The sequence below is a fragment of the Martes martes genome, assembly GCF_963455335.1.
Source record: "Martes martes genome assembly, chromosome: 14".
Lineage (NCBI taxonomy): Eukaryota > Metazoa > Chordata > Mammalia > Carnivora > Mustelidae > Martes > Martes martes.
The window spans coordinates 53,916,613-53,930,687 of record NC_137902.1 but is presented as its reverse complement, the minus strand read 5'-3'; the positions used below and the strand labels follow the sequence as shown (position 1 = coordinate 53,930,687).

The 14,075-nt window shown below is 50.2% G+C and overlaps 1 protein-coding gene across 1 annotated transcript; it reads left to right on the top strand.

Annotated features, from left to right (window-relative positions):
• Positions 1 to 2,473: 2,473 nt before the first annotated feature.
• DDIT4 (DNA damage inducible transcript 4) lies at positions 2,474 to 4,641 on the top strand. The gene is made up of 3 exons (XM_080823675.1): positions 2,474 to 2,615; positions 2,739 to 3,000; positions 3,266 to 4,641. Exons 2-3 carry the CDS (start codon positions 2,799 to 2,801, stop codon positions 3,757 to 3,759), a joined length of 696 nt encoding a protein of 231 aa, XP_080679801.1. The 5' UTR covers positions 2,474 to 2,615; positions 2,739 to 2,798; the 3' UTR covers positions 3,760 to 4,641.
• The last annotated feature ends 9,434 nt before the right edge of the window (positions 4,642 to 14,075 follow it).

Sequence of the window (14,075 nt, the reverse complement as noted above, 5' to 3'; positions counted from 1 at the left end):
CATCCTTAATCTCACACAATGAACCGCTGCCCTTCACCCTGATTCCACAGAGGGGCTAACAGTTAAGAAATCCCTTGTCTCGGTCCAAAGGTTCTCCTGGCAGACAATGGTATGGGGCTTTGCCCTCTCCTTCTCGGGGTGAAAAGTTTAAGTGCAGAAAGCCATTTGGAGCCTCCCCAGCCAGTCGGGCCTCCTAGCAGGTGATTGTCTATCCTTAACCTGTAGCCCACTCCCTCCTACTCAGGGAAAAACCTCCAGGGTTAAGACTGCTGGTCCTTTTTTCATCACTTTTTAAAAACACAATGAGACAACATGAATGCATTTCTCTTGAAAAGGAACAAAATTACACAGTGCCCATTAACACAGCCCTTCCCATTTAGGAAAAACTGTTTTATTAACAGAATGAGACAGTGAATAAAAAAAGGTGTTTAGAACACTACTTCATGATGGTGTTTATTGAATATGAATGATTCCTAATGAACCGACCTTTCCAAACTGGCTCCGGATTCTTTTGCTTATGAATATCCACTTTAAAAAAAATTCTATTTTTCTTAGTGTTCCACATATTTTTCTGAAATATTTCCTTTTTAAATTTCTGCCAGAGAGAGAAAGAAATCATACAAAACCTATCTCCTTCTGTCTCAAGTGTCCCCAGCCCAGTCTGCCTGGTGGGAAGGGCAAGTGGTCCTCTGACCCATTCATTCTCTGAACTTCTGTCTGGGATACAAAAAGAACATCCATAGGGGGATTGCCCCACCTCAGTAAAGGGTAGTTTCAAAAGAATGTCGTCTACCACCAGCCCTCCAAGCACTTCCCCTAACCACCTTGACCCTGGGGTCTTTGAGGCTCCCAGCGGAGTGATCAGAGTTCTGAAGACAGGAAGAAAGGACCAGTGTTCAGGCCTTCAGCGACCCAGAGGCTGAGAGACTATTATTCTATTGTGCAGCAGTCTTAACACTATCTAATAATCTGATTCCCCTAATTTATTTTTTATCCATAAATTTGTCTTCAGACGCGGTTCTTCCATCTGGAAAATGGGGATGGGGTGCAGGGCTTGAATTCTGGTCCTTTCCAGCTCAGGTGTTGGTTTGCCCTAAAGGCCCACTGGTCAGCCTTTTTTTTTTTTTTTTTCTTTTCTCTTTCTTTCTTTCTTTCTTTTTTTTTTTTCAATTAGGTTGGAGTGAGGATGGCAGGGGCCGACCTCCGGCAAGTGTCATCTGTCACGCGCAAGCCCGCCCCCCAGGCGAGGCCTGCCGGTCAGATCTGGTTTAGCTCTTGGAGTACGAGCGCCTGATGTAAATTTGATTTCCTCTTCCTTCGGGATCCCGGTGTCCCACATTGATAAGCCTTTAAAGACGTAAAGGTCGAGTCCATCCGAACCTCCTCCCACCCTCAGCAATCATTAGTTGTGTCGGACCACCGCCGTCAGGCCAGATTTCCTGTAGCCCCGCCTGAATGACGAAACAGGGGATGGCCATTGCACTCCTGGACTTTTCCCGAGATCTTGGTCCTTGGTCCTGATGCAACTCTCCGGGTCTTTTACACAAAGCGCATTGAAGGGAGGGGCGCTAGGACCCGGCAGACGCCCGGGGACTCTCGGGCACAGCGGCCGGGGAAGACAGAAACGCACCGCGGTCGGTTTTGTGGGACTCGCTAAGGGTCCGTGTGTCCTGATATGGGTCCCCGTTCTCAGCCCCAAGTCCAGGCGCTAGGAACGCGAGCCCAACAACACCTTTCTTGCCACCCTCTCCTTGGAAGCAGTTGGGGGTGGGAGCGGACATGATTTGGGGACGGGGATCCTGAGGGGCATCGACCTCCCCATTAACCCACCCCTGGGGCTGTAGAGTTAGCAGGCGGGCGGGGCTGCAAGGAAGACAAGAGCTCGGGGCCCGAAGCTGCCCAGTCTGGACCCCACCCCCATATGTCGACCCTCTGCAAGGCCGGGTCAGCGTGGGGTACGTGCGCTAGGGCCTGCCGGGTTAACGTTTGCTGCCCGCGCCGCCGTCCCACAGGCAGCCACCCGAACGCCTACTTGTGCCTGTAGTCAGTCGCAGGCTCCCAGACGCTGGGGGCAACCGTTTTCCCGGCCCACCGCCCCCTCAAGTTCCCCCGGCTTTTCCCTCGCGCGGTCACGGCTACCCCCTCCCCCAGCAACAGGACCCTATAATAAACAAGTCTTTCCTTGATCCTCCCCTGCCGCGAGCGCCCTCGGGGACCTTGGCAGCTGCAGCCGCCGCGGATCCCTTCCAGAAAGGGGGCGTGGCCGCAGCTCGGGCTTCGGCTGGGAGCGTTCTGGGACTCAACAGGGGCGGGGCCAGACCACTGTCACCAGGCAGGAGAGAACGTTGCGAACGTGCGCCCCGAGCCCATTGGCTGAGGGCAGCCACACTCCCGGATCTGGATTGGGCCGCGGCGCAGAGGGGGTGTGGCCTCTCCGCACTAGTCCTTATAGGCCTCTCCGCGCTGGTGCTAGGGACCGCGGCAGGCCAAGGGGGAGGTGCGGGTGGGTGGAAGGGACAGGTCTGGGCAGCGCTCGGGGGTTGGTGCCAGTTCGCTCATCCATTCAAGCGGCGGTACGCACTTGTCCTAGCAATTCTCGCCGGCGGAGCTAACTGGTAAGTGTCCCTTCTCTGTGTGCTGATCCCTGCGTGGGAAGGCCTCAGTCCTGCGGGTCCCCAGCGCTCAGTCTGGTCCAGCCCCCAGACTGACGCCGGGTCCGTGTCCCTCGTGTCTTACAGCGTTTTTTGCGGTCCCGCATCCAGAGCTCTTCTGCAAACGTCCTGGCGTCCGTCTTTATCATGCCTAGCCTTTGGGATCGCTTCTCATCGTCGTCGTCCTCTTCATCGTCGTCCTTGTCCAGAACTCCCACCTCGGATCAGCCGCCGCGCTCAGCCTGGGGGTCGGCGGCCCGAGAAGAGGGTCTTGGCCGCTGCGCGAGCCTGGAGAGCTCGGACTGCGAGTCCCTGGACAGCAGCAACAGTGGCTTTGGGCCGGAGGAAGGTAAGCCGTGGGCAGAGACCGGGTTCGACTCGAGGGGCCGGGGAGGTGAGAAGGCGCCGCTCGGGAAGGAGTCAACGTCGCCATCGGAACCCCGATTGCGGAAGGGGCGGTGGGATGGAGAAACGGGGATTGGAGTATAGGGTACGCGTGTGGGGCAGATACTGAGGCACGGAGTGGGAAGAAGTGTGTTGGTTTCTTAACGAAACAGCACCTCCCCCTTTCGGAGCTGCTTTTACATCTCTCTCCTGTGTTTTCTCCCTACCAGACTCGACATACCTGGATGGGGTGTCCCTGCCCGACTTCGAGCTGCTCAGCGACCCTGAGGATGAGCACTTGTGTGCCAGCCTGATGCAGCTGCTGCAGGAGAGCCTGTCCCAGGCGCGGCTGGGCTCGCGGCGCCCCGCACGCCTGCTGATGCCAGGCCAGCTGGTGAGCCAGGTGGGCAAGGAACTGCTGCGCCTGGCCTACAGCGAGCCGTGCGGCCTGCGGGGGGCGCTGCTGGACGTCTGCGTCGAGCAAGGCAAAAGCTGCCACAGCATCGGGCAGCTGGCCCTCGACCCCAGCCTGGTGCCTACCTTCCAGCTGACCCTCGTGCTGCGCCTGGACTCACGCCTCTGGCCTAAGATCCAGGGGCTGTTCAGCTCCGCCAACTCTCCCTTCGTGCCGGGCTTCAGCCAGTCCCTGACGCTGAGCACGGGCTTCCGAGTCATCAAGAAAAAGCTGTACAGCTCGGAGCAGCTGCTCATTGAGGAGTGTTGAACTTGGGCCTTGGGGGGGGGGGGGAGCGACCCTGCCCCCATGACAGAGGGACAGCTGAACTTTTTGAGATGGACCCTGGCAGGCAGGAGCTGAGGGACTGAAGCCTGTCCTTGGAAAACTGACAACAGCCACCTGAGGGGGAGGAAGGTTGAGGTGGTGGGGAACATTGCGTTTCCATGGAGGCTGGCTGAGGGGAGCAGATGGCTCCCGGCCCCTCAGTACTGTAGCATGAAACAAAGGCTCAGGGGCCAACTAGGCCCCTGGCTGGATGTGTATGTAGCATGTACTTCACCATTTTTATTGTTACTGACAGTTAAGACAACAGTGGTGTGGCAGAGCCAGGAGAGCGGCTGGACTGCACTGGCCTCTGCAGGGTTGGGGGGAGGGGAGTGTGCTCCTGGTAGCGGCCCTGGTGGGAGGCGGGGAGTCAAGGTGGTTTGTGTATCTCACCGTCTGAAGGGGCCAAATGTGTTCTTTGTTTTTGTAGCTTTTTGGTTGGTTGTTGGGTTTTGTTTTTGTTTTTTTGTTTTCCGATCGGAGCTTCACTACTGACCTGTCCTAGGCAGCTATCTTACAGACGCATGAATGTAAGGAGGAAGGGTTGGTGTGGGGATCACTTGGGGATCTTGGACACCTGAAGAAAAACTACACCTGGGAGCTGCATTTGCCCATCCCCTGCTATGTACTGAGTAGTGGAGCTGTGAGGGGATAGGGTGGGATTGGGGTTGGGGGCTGGAACCCCTCCCCCCCCAGGAGTGCCATCTGGGTCTTCCATCTAGAACTGTTTACATGAAGATACTCGCTGTTCATGAATACACTTGATGTTCAAGTATTAAGACCTATGCAATATTTTTTACTTTTCTAATAAAAAAAATGTTTGTTAAAATGGTTGAGTCTCCTTGTTGCTGTGAAATAAAAGGAGGAGGAGGGGAGCCAGGAAGAGGCAAGTTTAAGCACACTCAGGTCCACCTGTGTGTTTCTCTGTCCTTTTCCGGGGCTGCCTGCCAACCTGGTAATGAAGGTATGTGGATTGTGTGCGGCCTGTGCCAAGAACCCTGGCTGCCTTGGCTCTGAGCAGGCTGATGCTACCAGGGGAAGGCGCTGGAAAGCCCTGGAAGGCCAGGAGTGAGTCAGACCTCCCACTGAGCCAGAGTCTGGGGAGGGAGAGCTCACCTGGTTGCCCTGAGTTAGATACAGGGCTCCCTGAGCCCAAGGCACTTAGAGGAACTACAAGGACTCTAAGAGACATTTTTCTTTATGTGAAAAAGTCATGGTTCCATTGTTAACACGGTCATGAAAATTAAAAGCTGATCTCTCTAAAAGGCTAGGGAGCTGTGGTACCAAGAAACAGTTGATCCCAGCCTCTTACTAGACCAGGAACATAGGCCTCTGAGAGGCCTGACGTGCTACTGGGAGGTGTGGCCTTGGCAGGTGCAGAATGAAACACACACACACACACACACACACACACACACACACACACACACCCGGGAAGCAGGGAAGGAGTAGAGCTGAGGGATTCCAAGCACGGGGACTACAGGCCTGTCTGCATGAATTCTTTGGGTAACTTGAACTCATTGTGCTCTCTGGGCCCCAGTTTCCTTATCAGTGAAGTTGGGATTGAGCCAGATGAAGGTCAAGGCCCTTCCACTTCTTCCCTGGGCCAGTGGAGGGTGGGGAGAACAGACCTCCCACTCTGGCCTTTGGAGAGCTGTTATCTCCCTTGTTTCTCTTCCTGGTCCCAGGCCGGCCTTGTTTGCCCAATGTTAAAACAGTAGTTCTCCCACTTGAGCATGTGGGGCCCAGGTTAAAAACACAGATCCCTGGGCTCTGGTGGAGATTCTGGCCAGGTGCCTCGTGGGGCCCTCCTGGCATTTTCATCAGTGATTCTGACACAGGGTCCTAAACTTGGATGGTTTAGAAGACTCACATCTCTTTGGTAGAACCGAGTGACTTGTTCCCCAAAATGAATGCACTTGGGTTAGAGCTAGATCTGAAAATGCCGATAGCAAATGAGAAGGTGCCCAGCGTAGTTTTAGAGGAGCACTCACCCTCATTTTCTTAGCACATCCTCCTAATAGCCACCCTTTGAGGACTGGGTGGGACGTGGGTTAGTAATGTTCCACGGACTAGTAAACACAGGTCCCAGCCCTTCAATGACCATCTTCTGGCCGTGCCTGACCTTGTCCACTTTCAGCCCCTCAGGGTGGGAGCTGGGAGTAAAGGGCGCTTGGCCTCTGGGTAGTGTCTGGGTGTACTACCCTGAAAATTACGATCAGCTCCAATGTTCACAGCTGTATGTCCCTGCCCCAAAAGAAAAACAGGGAAAACAACAGTGTCTAGCTCCAAGACAGTCTTGTTGGTATTTAGAGGCAAGAACTGGATACAATGATAAGCAGGAACTCCTCTCTAAGACCAGGAGTCGCTGAGCACACTCAGCTCCTTTTCTTAGATGGTCAGACTAAGGCCAGAGGAAAGCCTGAGCTCCCAAGAAAGCACCGCTGAGTCACCACCTCCTGAAACCAGACTGGCTTTCCTCATCACAAAGCTTGGAAATGCCCCTCAGCTGGACCGAAGGGCCCCCGGGTGGGAGCTGGCAGGCCTCTTAAGATGCAGCAGGGAGCTTCGTCTCAGGTTTTGGGCTCTTGAAGAGAAGACAGGAAAGGCTCCTTTGTTGCCAAGAGTGAAAGCTAATAAAGCTTTTAGACTTACAAATAAAATCCAACTTTGGAAAATGCTTCCCAAAATTGTTCTGTTTGGCTTACAAAATTTGTACTGACTGCCTCTTTTATTTCTATTTCCCAACTCATCAGAATACTACTCTAGAACCTACACTAGGTCCCTATTGTCAGATTCCACTGTCTGCCTTTCAAGACCTTGGGTGCTGGGCCCTACTTACCCTACCCACGCTCACGGCCCACCACACCCCCTACAACTTCCCCTTCTTTAGGCACAGGTCAATATGGACTGCCCCCTTATCCCAGATTTTGCTCTTTCCAGTGCCCTTCACTGGGGATGTCATCCCTCTGTCCTGTCAGCAAGCCCTCCCCTTCTTTTTTTTTTTTAATTTTTTTAAGATTTTATTTATTTATTTGACAGAGAGAGATCACAAGTAGGCAGAGAGGCAGGCAGAGAGAAAGGGGGAAGCAGGCTCCCTTCTGAGCAGAGAGCCTGATGTGGGGCTTGATCCCAGGATCCTGGGATCATGACCTGAGCCGAAGACAGAGGCTTAACTCACTGAGCCACCCAGGCGCCCCAAGCCCTCCCCTTCTTTTAAGACCCAGAGTGAGATCCAGCCCTTTTATGACTCCCCGCCACCCGCCTCCTCCTTCATAATCACAGTGTTGAAAACTTAGCAGTATTCTGATCTCAGTGTATGTACTTGTTCCATATCCCCCAGTTCTGGGGAATACCCCCACGTTCCCCTGGCTGTCTGATTGCTTGATCATCCCCCTCTCCCTTGGCTCAAACCACACAAGATGCCCCCACCAGCCTCAGACTCTCAGGCTGAGGAGAGAGGAGGGCAGAGCAGAACCATTTCATTGTTTTATTATCCCTGCCACACAGTTGAGAGCAATATTAAAGGCTAAGGTCCTGGGAGGGAAGTTGTGTCCTTAGCAGTGGTTAAGGCCACCATGATGTGGTGAAATCTGGGTTTGAATCCTGACTCAGACCTTGGTTAGCCAATGACCTTGAGCAAGTCACTCTGAGTTACCTCATCTGTAAAATGGGGATAACAGTGAAGAAACATGGATATAAAGTCGTAACTGAGGCCACCATTGTTAGAGGAAGCCAGGGGTTGGGCAAGAGATGGGGGCCTGACCTGTGGCAGAGCTGGCCGCAGAGTAGACACCCTGCAGGAGGGAGAAGCTCTGACCTCCTTCCTCACTGGTCCTGCTTTCTTCTAACATTTTTTCTTTTCTTTTTTTAAGATTTTATTCATTTATTTGAGAGAGAGAGAGCGAGAGCATGGGAGGAAAGAGATCAGGGGGAGAAGCAGACTCCCTGGTAAGCAGAGAGCCTGATGTGGGACTCGATCCGGGACTCCAGGATCATGACCCGAGCTGAAGGCAGTCGCCCAACCAACTGAGCCACCCAGGTGACCCTCTAACATCTTTTCAAAAGTCGCAATCTTGGGCGCCTGGGTGGCTCAGTGGGTTAAGCTGCTGCCTTCGGCTCAGGTCATGATCTCAGGGTCCTGGGATCGAGTCCCGCATCGGGCTGTCTGCTCAGCAGGGAGCCTGCTTCCTTCTCTCTCTCTCTGCCTGCCTCTCTGTCTACTTGTGATCTCTCTCTGTCAAATAAATAAATAAATTCTTTAAAAAAAAAGTCACCATCTTAATAAGAGTCATGTCAACATACAACGTACTATAAAAAACATCATCGTGGGGGGTATCTGGCTGGCTCAGTAGTGCATGTGACTCTTCATCTCCAGGTTGTGAATTCAAGCCCCACATTGGGTGTAGAGATTACCTAAAAATATAATCTTGGGGCACCTGGGTGGCTCAGTCGGTTAAGTGTCTGACTCCTGATTTCCGTTTAGGTGATGATCTCAGGGTCATGAGATTGAGCCCCACACCAGGCTCCACACTGGCCGTGGAGCCTGCTTAAGATTCTCTCTCTACCTCCCTCTGCCCCTCCCCCCTCCTCATAGGTACTCGCGCCCTTTATCTCTTTTTTAAGATTTATTTATTTATTTATTTGGCAGAGAGATAGCAGGAGAGCATAAGCAGGGGGAGCAGCAGAGGGAGAGGGAGAAACAGACTCCCTGTTGAGCAGGGAGCCTGACTTGGGACTCGATCCCAGGACCCTGGGATCATGACCTGAGCCGAAGGCAGTTGCTTAACCCACTGAGCCACCCAGGCGTGCCCCCCTCTCTCTCTCAAAAAAAGAAAAAAAAAATTAATCTTCAAACAAACAAAACCATCATTTGGGGGTAATGTGCTTAGACAGCTGCACTTCTAAGCTGTCTTCTTCCAAGCCAGGCACATACCCCACACCCTGTATTAGGGCTAAGATGGAAAGTGTGGCCTCCTACCTGCAGGGCCTTCCACTCATTCCTCTGAGCTGTCGCTGGCTCCCTGCTGGAGGGGGTCTGGGTCAGCCACATCTGCTTTGGCTGCTGGAGGGGGCCAAGCACCACTGGGACAGCCCAGCGGAAGGCTGATGAAACAGAAGGCACAGAAACCAGGCCCAATTAGTAGATGGTTACAGGAATCTGTAATTATCCTGAAAGGGGAGCTCTTTATGAACGAATCACAAATTAGAAAGCCGTCTATTAAACTCAGACACGTCCATGCAAGGAGTCTCCATCTTGATCTCACGCATGGGCAGTGCACAGAAACACCTGCCGCCAGGTGGTCCTGATGGCTCTGAAGGCAGACACTGAGGGGTCATTGTTTGATGGCTGCATTCATTCATTCCACCTGTATATAACTAGGTGACTCTGTGGGGCTGCGATAGAAAGCCACAGTAAGCAGGAACCCCCAAGAAGCAGACATCTCTCTCTGTCACACACACACACACACACACACACACACACACTCTCCCATAATCACACACACATTTACAGAGAAAACTACTGTGGGGCATAAAGAGAAGAGAAAATAGGCACACACTCAATTTTGCCTACCCCCTCACTTCCCAGGAAAAAATATCCAGCAATATAGAATCATTAAAGTATATAAGATGAAACTAATTAAACTGTATACTTAAAATTGGTGAATTTTATTGAATGTAAATTATACCTTAATGCCTGCATTTTTTAAAAAAGTGTATATACACAAGAATTAACTCAAAGTGGATCACAGACCTAAATGGAAGAACTAAACTATAAGGCTTTGAGAAGAAAATGTAGGAGAAAATCTTCATGATCTTGGATTAGGCAATGATTTCTTAGGGCACCAAACTGCAAGCGATAGAAAAGAAGGTCAGCAAGTTGGACTTTCCAAACATTCAAAACATTTGTGCTTCAAAGGACACAATCAAGAAAGTAAAAATAGACAACACTGGGGGGGGGGGGTGCGCCTGGGTGGTTCAGTCAGTTAAGTGTTTGCCTTTGGCTCAGGTCATAATCCCTGGAGTCCTGGGATTGAATCCTGAATTGGGCTCCCTGCTCAGTGGGGAGTCTGCTTCTCCCTCTGCTGCTCCCCCTGCTTATTCTCTCCCTGTCCTTGCTCTCTCTATCCAATAAATAAATAAAATCTTAATGAAAAAAGACAACACTGGGAGAAAATACTTTGCAAATCATATATATGATAAGTGATTTGCATCTAGAATATATAAGGAACTCTTTCTTTAAGAGGGGGAAGGGCAGAGGAAGAGAGAGAGGGAGAATCTTAAGCAGGCTCCACGCCCAGCATGGAGCCCCATGCAGGCCTCGATCTCACAACTCTGAAATCATGACCTGACCCAAAATCAAGAGTCTGCCACTCACCCAGCTGAGCCACCCAGGCGCCCCAATAAAGCACTCTTGTGACTCAGTTAAAAACCAAGCAAAGAACCTGAATGACATTTCTCCAAAGAACATGTCCAAATGACCTATAAGCTATTTACGGAAAGATGTTGAACATTCTTGGTCATTCGGGAAATGTAAATCAGCACTCCAGTGAGCTGCGATTTCATACCGCCAGCATGGCTATCATCAAAGAGATGGAAAATCACAGGGAGTGGCAAGGATGTGGAGAAAAAGGACCCCTTGCCCATTGCCGCAGGGTTTGTAAAATGGTGCAGCCACTTTGGAAAACAGCTTGGCAGCTCCTCATAGTGTGAACTATGCAGCTACCGTATGACCCAGCGATCCCACTTCTGGGCATACACTCCAGAGAGATGAAGACATGTCCACACAAAAACTTACATGTGAATGTTCATGACAACATTATTCATAAAATCAAAGTGGAAACAATACAAATGTCCATCCACAGATGACTGGATAAACAAAATGTGGTCTCTCCATGTAATGGAATATTGTTCATTAGTACAAAGAAATGGAAGGACTGATATTTGCTACAACTTGGATGAGCCTCAGAAACATGATGCCAAGTGAGAGAAGTCACAACCAACCACATATCACACAATTCCGTTTATCCAAAATGTCAGGAATAGGCAAATCGTTGAGGTAAAAGTAGATTCGTGGTTGATTAGTAGGGGTGAGTGCTCATAGGTAGTTTCTTTTGGGGGGTGATGAAAATATTATTATAAAATTGATTGTGGTTGCATTACTCTGTGAATGTATGAAAAACCATTGCACTATACACTTTTAACAGGTGCAATTTAGCGTATATAAATTATTCAGCTGAGTTGTCTTTTTAATACACATTTTTCAAAATACATACAATTGAACACCTAAAAAAGGGTGTATAGTTTCCTGCTTGTCAATTACACCCCCACTTTAAAAATTTTCTAACACACACAAAAAAGTATATAAGATGAGCTCTAGAAGTTTTAAAACATAAGTTATGGCTCCATAATTTGATTCCACTTAGTGTAAATATGGTACATTTTTCATTAAGAAAAGGAAAGTGTAGAGGAGCCATGAGCATTTTGGTTCAAATTTTATTTATTGTCTGTCTCTGCCAGTAGAATATTAACCCACAGTTTTTTGTGTGCCTAAAACAGTGCCTGACTCATTAAAGTGCTCTATGAACATGTGTGGAAGAGAAGAAAGATGGAAAGGACCATGACTTTTCAAATCTGCCATCTCCTGAGAGGCCCACTAGGGCCAATCCCCAACACTTCTTTTTTTAAATTGGGGTAAAATACATATAACATAAAACTTGGCATTTGAACCATTTTTTTTTTTAAAGATTTTATTTATTTATTTGTCAGAGAGAGAGAGAGGAGCGAGAGCTAGCACAAGCAGACAGAGTGGCAGGCAGAGGCAGAGGGAGAAGCAGGCTCCCTGCCAAGCAAGGAGCCCGATGTGGGACTCGATCCCAGGACGCTGGAATCATGACCTGAGCCGAAGGCAGCCGCTTAACCAACTGAGCCACCCAGGCATCCCTTGAACCATTTTTTTTAAAAATTTAAGTACAATCTACCCACCCCCCAACGTGGGGCTCAAACTCATGATCCCAAGATCAAGAGTTGCATGCTCTACTGACTGAGCCAGCCAGGCATCCTGCATTTGAACCATTTTTAAATGTACAGTCTGATAGTGTTAAAAATATATTCACGTTGTCAGGCAACTGCTCTCCAGAAGTCTTTAACTTTCATAACTGAAATTTTATACCCACTAAATAACAATACTGGGGTGCCTGGGTGGCTCAGTGGGTTAAGTCTCTGCCTTCAGCTCAGGTCATGGTCTCAGGGTCCTGGGATTGAGCCTGCTGAGCAGGGAGCCTGCTTCCCCCTCTCTGCCTCTCTGCCTACTTGTGATCTCTCTCACTACCAAATAAATAAATAAAATCTTAAAAAAAAAAAAAATACCATGTGTCCCCCTCCTAGCCCCTGGGAGACCCCCCCCCCCGAATTCTACCTCGTGTCTTGATGAATTTGACTTCTCTTGGTATGTCATTAAGTGGAATCACAGTATTTGTCTAATTGGGCCTGGCTTCCTTCACTTAACACAGTGTCTTCAAGGTTCACTCATGTTGTAGCAAACTTCCTATAGCCCAGATTTTCTTCCTTTTTAAGGCTGAATACTATTACATTATATGTACATACTACACTTGCTTATCCTTTCATCTGCTGATGGGCCCTGGGGTGGCTTCCATCTTTTTGCTACTGTGAATCATGCTGCTAGGAACATGGGTGTGCATATATCTCTTGGAGACCCTGCTTTCACTTCTTTGGGGTATATACCTAGAAGTGGATTGCCAAACCAGATGGTAACTCTATTTTTTAATTGTTGAGGAATGGCCATATTGTTTTCAGCCTTGGCTGTACTGTGTTACATTCCCACCAACTCCCAGCACTTGTATGCCTCTCCACATCCCAGTCCAAACCCCAGTGACCACAACAGTCAAGTCCCACTGCAGTCAGGCCTCTTAGGTGGTAAGTGGCAAAGGGCCAGAGGAGGGCTAGGAATCTGCAGTATTCTGTATGTTCTAACAAGTGGGAGGAGAGATGGATAACACTTTCTGAAGATGTGAGGGTGGCCTTCTTCCTTCTCTAGCATGGGCTTTTCTGCCACACACTCAGATTCCTGTCAGAGCCCCTCTGGGGATTGTCTGGGGACCAGGGCCAAAGTAGGAGAGCTGACTTGGGTTGGCACATTCTCAGGGGACAGGAGAGGAACACAGGCCCCTCAGGGGAGAAGGGCGGAGGTTGGGGCACCTATCCAGTGGCCCCCGACCCATTATGAAACTCCAAAAATTCTAGTGGACTTTTGCTATCACATATATGACAAATTTGTGACTTCACTAACACTGTTAAGCGAATGTGTACCTTATTCACCAAAAACTGCATCTACCTACATTTAAAAAGCAGCAGGACAAATACAGGCAAGACATGCTGTGGACACAGTCTAGCAATAATATGGGGCCAGGCCTCCCTGGAACCTGCTTGCCTCTGGTGATAACTTCAAGGCCTCATTCAAAGCCCGGGAGGTCAAGCACTGGCACAATGAGAAGGACGCCCTCCGCCGCTGGGGCTACATCCGAGGAGGAGCAGGCTCAGGGTTAGAGGGGATGCACAGCGTATATTCATAGCACGCTCTACATCTTGAACTCACTTGACATATCACCAATCCTATCAAGTAGTGATTATGACTATTATGCCCATTTTACAGATAAGGAAACAGGAACATAGTGCACCAGCAGAGCTTGAAATGGGAATGAAGACATCCATAGCCTTGTATCATTTTGCCACTGACCCTTGCTTCTTGATCTTTGAACTAAGGAGGTGGGAGTGGAGGACATCACCTGCCACTCTCTGAGGCTGAGCTCAGCTCCCCACTGCAGCTTCCCTCAGGCCCATCACTGCTCCCAGGGTTCAAGCCCAGGGTGGGGGTGGAGGCGAGAGGAAGTGCAGAGCCGCCTTGCAGGTCAATGGGCAAATACTTGACTGCTTTCTGGGGCAAGTCCAAGTCTGGAAAGAGAATGTTAAGAAGAAATTTCCATAGCCCTTCCCCCTGCCAGGGATTTTCCACTGTGCCTGGGCAGACTGGCCTCTCTTTTTCCCCAGTGAGGGGCTCTGGCAATCCACAGGTCTTACTGAAAGGCTCAGCCCAGTGCTAAGAGGTGGGTAGGAGCTGGTTCTGGTTCCTGCCCTAAGAAAGGGGCAAGTTTGTTGGGGGGGCGGGTGGTCAGGACTGCCCCAGAGAGTGGGTGGGAACCAGGATGGCGTAGAATGAGGTGGTCGGTTTAGAAGAATCA

What these genes read in the sequence shown, in the direction of transcription:
- DDIT4 (XM_080823675.1), top strand. Translation starts at nt 2,799, where the DNA reads ATGCCTAGCCTTTGGGATCGCTTCTCATCGTCGTCGTCCTCTTCATCG. An exon ending in TGGCTTTGGGCCGGAGGAAG is followed by an intron (nt 3,001 to 3,265) that starts GTAAGCCGTGGG and finishes TCTCCCTACCAG; the next exon opens with ACTCGACATACCTGGATGGG.